Here is a 14,307-nt window from a genome sequence, read left to right on the forward strand (position 1 = left end):
CTTTTTCTATCTAGTTTGTATCCGGCATAGTCTGAGTCAGAATAGCCGGTCAATTCAAGGGTGCAAGTCCTTCGGTACCATAGTCCTACATTTAAGGTTCCCTTAATATACCTAAGTATTCTTTTAACATGAGTTAGATGTGACTCTTTTGCACACGATTGGTATCTTGCGCACATACCGACTGCAAAAAGAATGTCCGGTCGACTTGCAGTTAGGTACAGTAGACTTCCTATCGCACTCCGATAGTACTTCAAGTCTACTAGTTTTCCTTCTAAGTCTGAGTCAATTTTAATATTGGTGGCTATTGGTGTATTAATATTTTTTGAATTTTCCATCCCAAATTTTTTAATTAACTCTTTATCATATTTAGTTTGGAAAATATAAATTCCATCTTTTGTTTGCTTAATTTGTAAACCTAAGAAAAAATTAAGTTCCCCTACTATACTCATTTCAAATTCATTTTCCATTAGTTTTGTGAATTCTTTTAAAAATTTTGAGTTAGTTGAGCCAAATATTATATGATCCACATAAATTTGGGCTATGAAAATGTCTTTATCTAGGGTTTTCACAAAAAGGGTTGGATCTACTTGACCTTGGTGGAACCCTTTTTGATTAGATGTTGAGAGTTAAACATGGATGCTAGTTAGAGGCAACTAGTTCATTGGAGTGACCTGCCATGAGACTTCATATGGTTTTATACATAAAAAGATATGTTAATGAAGATCTCAGTGCAGCTTAAGTGCGAGTTTCCTTTGACTTGCGGTATTCAAGTCATCTTGGTTATGAAGGATTATACTTTGACATCTTAAGCAAATATCTCCAAGGAGGTGTGAACTCGAGATAATTGGGTGTAAATCAAAGTGTCCGAAGGTGTTTGGATAGCCCACAGAAGATTCATCGCTCCTTGAAAAATGATATGTATACCCTGCGATCGCTTGTTAGAATTGTTACTTGAAAGTCTTTAGTCAAAGCATTGCATGTCAAGAGTATGGTATTCTTGGACACATGTATAAGTAACTTGAATCCATGACCATAAGATAAGAAAGCAAACTTGGACTAGGTATGACGTAGTCAGCCTAGTGAGGATTGACACATATAGATTATGTCCTGAAATAAATGGGTATAAGACAGTGAAAGGAACGAGTCATGTTTCATTGTAGCTACTGAAGGGTTTAGAAATGGTTTTAGAATCAATCGTTGATTTTTCGATCAATTGAGAGAATAATGTACTACTAGGTGTCACTCATGATCATTCCGTAATTAATGATTAATTACAGATGACCAACATAGCCAGAAACCTATTGGGTCACACACATTATAAGTTTTTCTGAAGGACTTAAAACGAGTTTGAGAATTGAATTTTCAGAACGAGAGAAATAAAATCTGGTTGAATCGGACAAAGGGCAAAGATGATGGAATTCGTCTTATAAAGACGAAATGAAACAAATGGTTTGGTTATGATTGAAGATATTTTGGCAAATCAGAAGCAATGATGGATTTCATCTTATGAAAATAAAATGAACTAAATTGGTTTGGTTCTAATCGAAGGTGTTTTAGTTATTGAACTAAATGATTTAGTTTTGAATCAAATTGGACCAACTTGGTTTGGTTTTGAACTAAACTTAAGTTAATTGACATTTGAGTTTTTGAGATGGAGTTTTGGATTGGATCCAAACCCAATAAGATGTTGGATGAGATACAATATTGAACATAGATAGGATTAATCACAACTATTCAAACCTTACCTCTATTTAAACTCGATTTGCTATAGTACTGGTTCGGTTCGCTACAGTAAATCCTAGGAATAAAAATTCGATTCGGCATTTCCTCTTGATCGCGCGTCGTGAGGGAAATAGAGATCGCGATTGCAATCTTTCTTCTCCTCTCAATAGCGATTTCGCCAGCGTGAAAACCATGTGGAACTCAATTTAAAGCTTCCCTGGCTACGTGGGAGAGGAAGGAAAACCCTAGCACCGCCGGCTCCTCTTCCTGGTCGTGTGCCACAGTTCTTTTCTGCTCCCGATCGCATGGTCACCGATTCCTTATCACGAAATCTTCTTCCTGTCGACGACAATCTCTTTGATTGGAATGGAAGCTTGTAGCTTCTCCTGAAGCCTTCCTACATCGTCGGACCTCACTGTCCAGTCGTCAAAGCACTGGTGAAGCACTGCCGCCAACCACCAGTGAAGAGGTGCTGTCAGAGTTACTGTCGGAGAGTCGAGTTGCCGCTGGGATTTGTTATCAAAAACTTGGGCGCTTTTAGAGATTTCTCCATCTTCGTCGAAAAGGATCCCGACAGTTTATCCTACACCGGTGGTCAAAGGTTGACCACCGAAACTACACTTAGAATACAATTGTCAGTGATAGTTAGAAAGCCTCGAAAAAATGTACACGACGTGTGTTGTTGTGTGTTTTCCGTTATTAAGATTTTTTTCTCATATCGACCATTGTTGATCATCAACTAATACCGAAGACGGTGACACGACTCCTTACTTGGGAAGTCGATCCAGATGAAAGTTTGGCGTGGATCACCAGTAGAGGTGAAGTTTTGACAAAGTCACTTGATTGATGTCATTCTCACTTAACGTCATCTGTCAGGTATACCTAGAATAAATTATTATTCTAAAAAATTTTAATTTTTAATTATGCCATGTACATGTTGTATCCTGTATGCGAATGTTGTAATAATTAGTCTTAATTATTGTCTTTTCTTCCACTATGCACGTTTGTGAAACGTGTAAACACGCGCAATACACCAATCCTTACCTAACATTATACTTTGGCATGAGAAGAAGGATGATGAAGGAAGTTGGGCTAATGAGTTAATCTAACTTAAATATATTATCAAACATTAAAAAGTGAGAGATTGTTAGTACAATCGATCTCAGATCAAGGTTGACCAAGCTCAGTTTGACTGGAGTTGAATTTCGATGTTTGATGAATATGTTAGTTCGATATCAAGTAGGTTAAAGTTGATCAAATACTTGACGATGAAATAAAAGTAAAGTAGATCAAGATTGATTGGATACTTGACAATGAAATAAAAGTCAAGTAGGTCAAGATTGGTTGGATACTTGAAGGTGGAGAAGTCCAAGTGGGTGATGGTTGATCAGACGCTTGACATATAAGAAAGAGTCCAGGTGAGTCATAGAGGACCAGACACTTGCACATGAGATGGAAACTTCAAGTGAGTTATGGTTGATCGGATAGTTGGCATACAAGAGAAAATCCAGGTGGGTCATGGAGCACCGGACATTTGGCATGAGATGGAAAGTTCAAGTGACTCATGATTAACTGGACACTTGATAATCGAAAGTTTAATAGAGAGTTGACACGAGAAAAAAAGTCTAAATGAATCATGGTTGATCGAACATTTGGTGATCAAAAGTATAAAAGATTATTGGCATGAGGTGTGAAGTTCCAACAAGTCAAGATTGACTGGATGCTAGGCTACAATAAGTCTCGACGGATCAAGGTTAATCGAATGTCGGGTAAAGGAAGTCTTGATAGGTCAAGATCAACTGGATACTAGACAAGATGAGAATTCGACTTTGATAAGGCTGAAATAGGAGTATTAGTCGATTGATAGTGATGTGGAAACAATAGAGCAAAATTTTGAAGGTCATAATTTTTGACTTGGATATCAGAACGATATGATCTTTAATGGGAAACGGAGCTCGTTCAGAGATATATTTTGTTACTCGATATCAACCGATTGATCATGGGTATCAGTCAACTGATCATGGGTATCAGTCGACTGATGTATATCAAAAGTGATCAAAAGCAAATTAATTGCTTGATTCGACTAACAACATCGATTGATGGGTTGTATTAGTTGACTGATGACAGTTTATAGCGAACAGAAGCAAGTAGAATTCAATTGCTTTGTTTGATTGAAGGCATCAATCGATTAATGAGTTGCATTAATCGACTGATGTCGATCGAAAGTCGAATAGAAGCATATCGACTCAGTTGCTTGAGTGAACCTTAGATAGTGAGAAGTCTTAGAGGAGTGAACTTCAAGCAAAAGAAAAATCCTATGGGAGTGAACCTTAGGTAGTGAAAAGTCTTGGAGGAGTGAACTCCAAGCAAGTGTGGCCGAAATAAGATTTATGATTGACCTGCGCGGTTGACTAGATAGTGTATTTGGTCAATCGAAGTATAGTGTTTTGCATTGAAAGGGTAGTGAGGGCGTGTCCTAATTGGGACAAAATATTTAGGCGATGACCCGATTAAGAAACCAAATTGGAGTTCTAAGTCGAGATCAGATAGTCTAACTGTCAAAATAACTCATGCATCTATATAACTGTTCTAACTTTGTTTTGCAGGACTATTCTTGTTGTGCTAGCTTTGTTTTGCAAGTAAAATAAAGTTTAGGTTGATTGAAGGTATCGGTCGATCGAACAGCAGGATTGGTAGATCAAACAAGTTTAGATTGATTGAACATTAGGTTTGGTCAACCGATAATAAGAAGATGCACAATAGGCTCGTGATTAAGTCACAAATGAAAACAAGGGTTCAGTTGACTGATCAGGAGGATCAGTTGACTTGAACAACTATGGAAAAAGCAGATCGGATGAGATCGAATCATTCAGAGAAGGAAATACGTGGGATCAGTCGACTGATCAGAGTACACAAGTCCAGTTGTGTGATAGGTTCATAAAGATGATCAGTCGAACGAGCAAATTGATTTCGTGGGATTGATCTGATCTGATCAGAGCACACAAGGAAAGAGAAAGTCTAGTCGTTTGATAGGTTCAATCGACCGAACGATGTTTAGTCGACCGGATGAAACCTATAAAAGAAGTCTTAGGATCTGAGACTCAACAACCAATTCTCTCATTGACTTATCTTTCTTTACTGTTTAGTTCGTGCAAGTACTATTGCTGCTACGCCAAGAGGCTTTCCACAACCATGATAAAACTTTAATCTAAAGTTGTTGGTATATTCTTTTGTACTTGCATTTATTTAAAAGGGGATAGTAGTTTGTTACTATCTTCCTCATTTCTTGTACGCTTTCTCTTTTCTCTGAAAGTTTTTAGAGAAGGATTTTAGTAGATTGCCCAATTGAAAATGGTTCAAGGGATAGGCCTTGTAGTAGCAGTCATTGGATTGTGAACCAAGTCACTGACCTTATTTGTTTTTTTCCACTATGTATCTCTAATTTTATTTTGTTAAAAGAAATGAATAAGTTTTAAACTTAAGTGACATCCACCTATCCTCTATCGAAAAATAAAAAACTCTTATTTCGATTGATTGATTTTTGTAAAAAAAAAGCAGAGGAGGTTGCTTCCATGTATAAAATTATATTTAAAATTAGACTTTGGCATCGTTGGATCCAATGAGATTAATTAATTAGTTAATTAATTAATTAGTTAATTAATTAATTAATTAATTAATGCCAAATGCCAACTAAGATTAGATAAGGATTGCATGTGTTCTCTTCCAACACATCCGGTCCAATTTATTTATTTAATTTGGTTAAAAAAGAAGATTTTTGGATGACTCATCGGCCCAACTCTTGTTCACCGTCTATTTTGTTTATCTTATTAAAATAAAAGTCAAAAATAAAAAATGTGATCGTCACTCTGCTGGATGATTTACTTGGGCTGATTTAAATTCTTAGATTATGCAAACAGTATACCCCGAACTAACTTTTTAAATTTTTTTTCTCCTTTTTAAATTCAAAATTTTTTTTTCTCATCGCCATCGAACCCCCCGAGCTACCGCCGGGGTGATGAGAAGGGTGGCTCCGCCCTTGATTGTCATCCCCTTTATTCTATTTTTTTCCCCACATTTACTAAATCGTGCAAGCTCAACTTTCATAATATACAAATCATCTATCATATTCTTCAAATATTTCTTCTCTTTCTCTGTGAATCTATCAATTAATTGACTGAATCGATTTAAAAAACTTTAATTTATTTTAAATTAAAATTAATATATTTTTGAAACATCATTAATGTATTTATGTCATCGGATATAAATTTAATAGCGTAAATTAAGAATAATAAATTAAATATATATCTCTATTAATTTAAAATTTTATCGTTCTCAATAAATGTTATCGAATATATATATATATATAATATATATATATATTAAAGAGATTTTTAAAAATATATTGGTTTTAATTTGAAGTTATTCAAAGTTTTCTAGATCCATCAATCAGTTTTGAATGGAACTGCCTGATGAACCTACACCGATAAAAAATTTAAAAGTTTGATATTTTTTAAATTAGACAGGTCCTAAGAACCCATTAGTGGTATTGATTAGTGAAAATTATTGTCTTTAAGTCTTATAATAAACTTGTGATAAATTTTATCTAACATTTATAAGTTTAAAAATTTACTATTTTCAATTTGCACTATTGCATTCAAATTTGAGGGTATAACTACATTAATGAATTTTTGAGAAATGCATTAATTTTGATTTGAATTGATTTGGAGTTCTCTAGTTCTATCAGTCAGTGTAAGATGAAATTGACTAATGAACTAAAAAAATATGTGAGAAATATGATATGATTTGAATATTATGAAAGTTGAGTATGTGATGTAGATAATTTTAAAATTTACTTATATAGTTTGATAAAATATTAATTTTTTATAATTCAGATATATAAGTTTCACCTGATTAATCTTGTAGTAGATCATCTTCTTTTTTATTCACATATTAAGTAAACTTATACATGAAATATGACTTTTAAAATCATGTTGATTTTCTTATTTATTTTGAATGATTTAGTACCACAATATATCCCATCATTCGATCGGTGCACCATGGTATTGCTTTAAACATTAATTAAAATTATTTAATATTATAATACTTTTAGTTAAAATTATAACAACTGTATTATAACAGTTTTAATTTAAAATTATTATTATAGAATTGAATTAATTTTCTAAATTATAATAATTTCAATTAAATATAGCAATTTTGATAACTTAGAGTAGTATTTGAACAAATGTTAAAATAATGTTAACCTAATTTTGATCAATATTAAAATATTTTTATTATTTTTATTAATGATAGAATAATTTTAATCAATATTAGAACACTTTAATCCATGTTAAAATAGTTTAAATAATAATATAATAATTTTAAAATTAATTTATAATAAATTGAAATAAATTAATATTAATTAAAAAAATTAATTAATGCAAATCTTTTGATTTTAAAATTGTTTACCATTTTCCTCGAATCAAACAGTCGTCAAACTTCCCCGCAAACATGGACGTCGATGATCCGGAATCTAAGTAGTTTATATGAAATCCTACTTGGATGAGATCCCAATATCAGAGTTCTTTACTACTAGAGTCCAAGCTCGCCACGTTCCCCTCGATTCCTTTCCTTCCATTCGATTCCAGAGATCGAACGAGAGCGAGAGAGAAGAAGAGATCTCCAATGGCGGCGACGTCTCTGAGGAGCTCGGTGGGTAGTAGCGCGTCGCTGGGGCCGCGGGCGGCGGCGCCTCGGCTGGATCTCCGGCCCCGGCGGGTGCGGATGGCGGTCAAGGCGGCGGCCGGAGCGGAGGATGGCGCCGTCGCCGGGCCGGATCTGCGAGTGCGCGTCAACGGACTGGAGTTGCCGAATCCCTTCGTCATCGGGTCCGGGCCTCCGGGGACCAACTACACCGTCATGAAGAGGGCCTTCGATGAAGGGTGGGGCGCCGTCATCGCTAAAACGGTGCGATTCGATCCTTAATACTTGTTTCTCTAGCTTTTAGCTATCTGGGGATTCTACCAGGATCCCCTTTTTTGTGTGGATTCTACAAGGTTACTTTGCATTTTTTTTATTTATGCTTTTGTCGATATCGATTGATTTTTTTAATCCGCGCTCTGTTTGACGGAGAGCATGGTTGGACCTAGCTTTCGGGAGGAAGGAGTACGCTGGTTTCTCTTTTCGGGTGGATCTGGTTGTTGAATGAAGGGGATCTTTCGATTCTGATTTCGCATACCAGATTCGTTTCTTTTCAATTGGTTTTTAGAGAAACGTATATTTCATTGAATAAACTGGGATAGAAAATCTGTTGTTTCTTGGCGATTGAAGTATCTGCCAAACATAGTGGGATAGATGCCACATGCTTGATTCGAGTTCATATTGCAGAAGAAAAAGGATATAGTTTTGCAGATTTTTTTAGTCGTCCTGGATGGGAGCATGTCAGACGATGACGAGAGCCGTGTTAAGGCAACCAAAGTGGATGAATTTTCAATTTTAGTTTATTTACTTGTTCAAAATAAAAATGAAAAACAATTGAGAATAAAAAAAGGAGGCTGAGATAGTTGAAAGTTTTTTTTCTACTTTTTTGTTGAAAACATCTGCTGCATAGAATTATGATGTAAGTTGAATCTATTGTTGGCGTGTATGGCAGACACAATTCCATTAAAGGAACAGAGTACCACACGACCTAATCTCTTAGGCAAGATGGTACATTAGAACATCTACAATGAGTCACGGACAAAAACTTTTGACTCAGCAATGATGAGAATATATTCTTGGGCAAAAAATGAAAGGGACGGCTCTTTTTACTTAAATGGTGGAAAGAATGTCACGTTTTATTTTTATCAAAGGGCGTCCCTATTCCCAAATTAGCGCCCAAAAAAAAAAATGATAAACACACATTTCTCTTTCCTGGAGAAGAAGATTTGTATCCTAATAACAAAAATATTAAGATTTGCAAGACAAACATAACCGAGAATGTCATTTATGGTGAGCATGAAAGTCCTAGATGCCAAACAAAATTCAATAGCTCAAGAGAATTAACAAATGATTATTCCATGATATAAGATTGTCTTGATAGGTTTGTCTAAGAAAAGTATTCTTTTAGAGGATTATGCAAACAAATTCTTTGATGGTGCTAACTGTATTATCTCTAGACTTTCTGTCAGTGAATTTTGTGCAAACAGTTTGCTAATACATTTGCAGCTATATTTACTCTTTAGCCTTCTTAATGGTTCTTATATAACATAATACAACGTGGACTGCCCTAAGTTTTTCTAGAATGACTATATTATGGACTTTTGATGTCATTTTCTGATGCTTTGTGAAAAAGAAACATACGTAGTTGTTAACAGTCCCATTTAAATAGTTGTTATTTCGTCAAATAAGGGCATGCTGCAGTCTCTGAATTGTACAGTTGACTTTTCTCTGCCAAGCAGTAAGTGCATGTATCATGGAATTTGATCTGATCCTATACTTCCCTGGAACATAGTTTTGTGCATGCCTCTGCATCTTTTAATCAACTGAAGTTCTTAGCAGTTTTATGGTGATGCAGTAGTAGCATACTCTGAATAGCATATCTCCACCTGAGTTGATATGCTCCCATCAGTTGGCCACATAAACTGTACAGGAAAAAACATCCCTAGAAACTATGATAAAGAAGTTCATTGTTCATAACAAAGTTTAACTAAGGACGATGGGAGTGTAATTTTGGAGATGCTTATCGATTGACTGCTGAATGTGGGTCCCCTCTGAGCTAAATTATGTGAAGCATTAGTCAATAATACTATTAAGATGTTTAAGGGCCATTAATTACTGGGTCATCATAGGGGTGCACTATATATATATATGAAACTGTATAAGAAATCAGGATATCATAATAAGAAACATTTTTTTATTAATTAATATGGAAAACCATGTATAAGAACTTAAACTCTTTGATGAGACTTTGGCTTTCTACCAATATTGTTTATGATTTTTAAGACTGAACTAAGGTGATTGATGCTAATTAGTTTTGAGCTTCTTAACTGCATTAACCTTTATTCTCTCTAGTTACTAGTTCTAGAGTTAAATTTCCATGCACTATTCCTTGCATTTGCCACTATTTGTAAAATGAATAAGCTGTAGTTTTCTTGTTTTTGCTCCTCCCTTTTCACTTCCTTTTTTGCTAAGATAAAGTGATAATTCCTGTGTGATAGGTTTCTTTGGATGCTGCAAAAGTAGTGAATGTGACTCCTCGTTATGCTCGACTTCGAGCAGGATCAAATGGATCAGCAAAGGGTCCAATTATTGGATGGGAGAATATTGAACTTATTAGTGACCGCCCTCTAGAAATTATGTTAAATGAATTCAAGCAATTAAAGGAGGAATATCCTGATAGGGTACTTATTGCTTCAATCATGGAAGAATACAATAAAGAGGCTTGGCAAGAACTTATTGAGCGTGTGGAGGAAACAGGAGTGGTACTTCTTATTCACCTCTTGTTAATATTTGAGGCTTCTTTCATGCCCTTGAGGTTGACTTGCTAACCATCCTCTGAACCAGGATGCTCTGGAGATCAATTTTTCTTGTCCTCATGGCATGCCTGAGAGGAAGATGGGTGCAGCGGTGGGGCAAGACTGTGCACTTCTGGAGGAGGTATGTGGATGGATAAATGAGAAAGCAACTGTGCCTGTATGGGCAAAGATGACACCCAACATAACGGATATTAGTCAGGTATGCAAATTTTTCATATCAGTTAATTCACTCTTGCATTCATGCATGCCAATATCCTCCATCTGTTTTCCCTAATTCATATGAGAAAAATATATCCTTTGAAATTTTCCTATATGTTCTTGAGCTACCCCACCGGCTTTTGCAACTTCATTTCTACTTGTTATTTTAACTTGGTGATTGCTATATTAACCAACCAGTACTCTGAACTACCGGTTTGTTATTTATTCCACGCAGCCAGCTAGAGTGGCTCTTAAATCAGGTTGTGAAGGAGTGTCTGCTATTAACACAATAATGAGCGTAATGGGGATCAATCTGAATACTTTACACCCTGAACCTTGTGTCGAAGGGTTAGTTTACAGCTACTACTCAAACTAGAAACCTGTGGTTTCACATAATTTAACAATGCATGTTTTTTTTTCTTTCCTTTGAAATGTAGATATTCTACACCTGGTGGTTACTCTGCCAAGGCTGTCCATCCTATTGCACTTGGGAAAGTTATGCAGATTGCAAAAATGATGCAATCAGATTTTCCTAATGGAGATTTCTCACTTTCTGGAATCGGAGGAGTTGAGACCGGTGGTGATGCTGCTGAATTTATTCTATTAGGAGCAAACACTGTTCAGGTAGCATTCACAAGAGCATCTTATATTTGTAGTTAAACTTGATCAACATTTTATTTCTAGTAATTCCTGCCAATACTATGTTAGAAATAAGATCTCGCTAGTCGATCTTTTTCTTTACTGATGTTGAACCCACTTAATATAGATGTATATATCATGGAAAGTAGTCTTTATTTACAATAAGGGTTGGGTTTTGAAGATAAAAGGCATAGGCATCCAGGAATGCTGGCAGAGTTAAGTTTGGTTTATTTTTTAATCTCAATTTTCCTTCTGATGGTATATATTTCTCCATCTAGTTGGTAGAAATGGATTGTCATTCTTGTTTACGGTTGGTTGTCCTCTTGATTCTCTGATTTTCATTTGTATATCCTGAGGGATTCCTTAACATTCTGATCTAGGTATGCACTGGAGTGATGATGCATGGCTATGGCATTGTGAAGAAGCTTTGCGCCGAGTTGCAGGAGTTCATGAGCAAACACAACTTTTCATCCATAGAAGATTTCCGGGGGTATTTGGCCGGATCTGCTTTCTTTTCTATAGTTTTATCTTTCAGTTGCCAATTTATGTTTCTTTTACATGTGTAATGGACTCTTATCTAGCATAATGTGAGTAAGCATAGGAACACTCCCTTCGATTATATGAACTCTATTTTGCTATATTTCAGGGTCTCCCTTCAGTACTTCACCACCCACACCGACTTGGTGAAGCGGCAGCAGGACGCGATACGACAAAGAAAAGCCATAAAGAAGGGGTTGCAATCAGACAAGGACTGGACTGGGGATGGGTTTGTGAAGGAGACTGAGAGCATGGTCTCCAATTAGTGAGATATGAGGTACCATATCGAACTTTCCTCTTGATCGATCACTTCCTTCAAGTTTATATCAAATAAAAGAATTTTAACTCATATCAATCAATCCTATATATTTCTTTACTTGGCTTTCTTTCAAATTGGCAATGTAAAATCGACAAACTGTTGAACATGCATGGTAAATAGTCTCAACATTGGGATCGGACCAATTGTATCTATATACATCAGAATCCCTGATTGGTTGTTCTTGTGGCATGATCTTTCGCAGTTGGTCGAATCTTGGTTCAATTGTATCTACTTAAAATTGCATCAAGCTTGTTCTTCAAGCTTTTAGATTGCTGATACTGGTTATAATATTTTGCTTGGGCTTGTTTTGGTCACTCTACATGTCGTACCGCAAAGTGCAGCACACTTATGATGGCTTGACAATCGAGTTGTGTTAGCTCGGTTAGACAGTGGGCTCGTCGATGAGTCATGCTTTTCGAGTCAGTGAGGGCTATATATCGCTTGTTTAGAGTTGTTTCTAGTTGAGCATGACACATGATGAGTTGGGTCTAACAAACTGTGTCGATGTCCAGAGTCTTAATTAAATTAAATATTCGTGAACAAGTTTAGTATTTGATTTGGTAATATCTTGTTTATATTTGTTCAATACACATAAGATTAATTAAATAAATAAGTTTGGATAATTTATTAAATTAAATAAATAAGTTTGAATGTATATGTTCAGTTTGTTAATTTTTGTGAATAATGTTTGTGAATAATATTTGTAAAAAATATTTGTAAATCATGTTCGTTAATAAAATTTTTATCAATAAATAAATAAATAAATTTATATTATTAAGTTTAATAATTAATTAAATAAATATAAAATATAAAAAATTTAAATAAGTTTAAATTAAAATTTTAATAATATTTAAACGAATTAAGTTCAACTCAAATTTAAAGTAAATTTAAGTTTATAAAAAAGAAATTAAAAAAATTTAAATAATTATTTTAAAAGTTTGATTTATTTTAGGTTCGACTTAGTTTGATTTAATTTGATTATCTTATCAAATAAATTTGAACATTATATAATTTGGTTTCGCTTGATTTATTTATAGTCCTTTCTATGTCTGACCTAAACTTACTTTGGTAGGCAAAGGACACCATTGCACATGACTGTAAAATGAAGCGAAGAGAAATAGGTTTAAAGTTTGACAGGGTTGAAAACCTTCATTTTGTTTAATTAAAAGTTCTTAAAAACATTTTTAACTTCGATTTTAGAAACTCTTTCTTATCTGTCGATCTAGTTCATCTCTGATCACTCTATAAATTTATAAGGATGATTTCAAAGGAATATTCAAAGAACAACTAATAGTCTCATTTTGATTTTTTTTAATCAAAGGATGACATTTTACTATTTAAATTATGTATAATTATTCAATTACTTTTATTTATTATTAATTTTTATTTAATTTTTGAATCGATCAGATCTATTATAATAATTAATTATGATTTCATATTTTATTTTCAATTAAAATGATAAAAATTTATGTGAATAGAAATTTAAATTGTAATAGTTATAAAATCGTAATTATATATAAAATTATGAAGAAAAAAATTAAAAAAAGTCCCCTATTACTTTTATGAATTAAATAGTAAAATATTTTCACATAATTAATGTTCAACATGTGCATTAAATACCAAATTATCTTAAAGTTATCAATTAATTAAAATATAAATAATTTTAATGACTTTATTGTGTAAATCAACTACTTTCATATTATAATTTTTATTTATTTTTGAATCAATCAGATTTATTTAATAATTAATTATGATTTTGTAATTGATAATTGAAATAATCAAAATTTATAAAGTAGGAATTTAAGTTGTAACAAATAATTATAATTATTATAATATAAATATAGGAATTTAAGTTTTAATAATTTGAAATATAGTTGATACAACGGATGGATTGTCATTTTGATAAAAAAAAATCAAAGTGAGACACTTTAAGAATTTAGAAAAAAAAGTCCCTTCTTGCTTTTGCCGCTTCCTTAAATAGTTAAAATTATTTTCACATAATTAATGTTTAACATGTGCAATTAAATACCAAATTATCCTCTATAAAGTTGGCATCAATTAATTAAAAAAAGACATAATCCAACCAATGGCATCCATCCACCATTCAAACCTATCATTCAAGTCAACAAATCTCTCCCACCTAAAAATTTAGAAAGGACAAAAAATTAGTATATTCCAACAACAATAACAAAAAAAAAAACCCTATCTGTCATTCAACTCTACAAATCACTCCAATAAAAAAATATTTTTTTATTTTTTTAAAAAAATAAAATTAGCATTGCGAGTTTTAAACACAACTAACATCTCTTATGGTTCTTTTAATCTATAAATATCACTGTAGTTTGTTTTATCATTCACTAACTTCTTCCTATAAAAATA

General features: G+C 33.6%; 1 protein-coding gene across 1 annotated transcript; it reads left to right on the top strand.

Moving 5' to 3' along the window:
- The first annotated feature begins 7,357 nt into the window (after positions 1-7,357).
- On the top strand, positions 7,358-12,242 carry LOC141844162 (dihydropyrimidine dehydrogenase (NADP(+)), chloroplastic). Its single transcript, XM_074732186.1, has 7 exons — positions 7,358-7,686; positions 9,918-10,181; positions 10,264-10,434; positions 10,669-10,781; positions 10,871-11,057; positions 11,453-11,562; positions 11,719-12,242. Exons 1-7 carry the CDS (start codon positions 7,405-7,407, stop codon positions 11,873-11,875), a joined length of 1,284 nt encoding a protein of 427 aa, XP_074588287.1. The 5' UTR covers positions 7,358-7,404; the 3' UTR covers positions 11,876-12,242.
- Positions 12,243-14,307: the final 2,065 nt, after the last annotated feature.

The sequence above is a fragment of the Curcuma longa genome, chromosome 13, assembly GCF_044706935.1.
Source record: "Curcuma longa cultivar G26 ecotype Majalengka, Jawa Barat chromosome 13, ITB_CL_G26_1.1, whole genome shotgun sequence".
NCBI classification, from domain to species: domain Eukaryota; kingdom Viridiplantae; phylum Streptophyta; class Magnoliopsida; order Zingiberales; family Zingiberaceae; genus Curcuma; species Curcuma longa.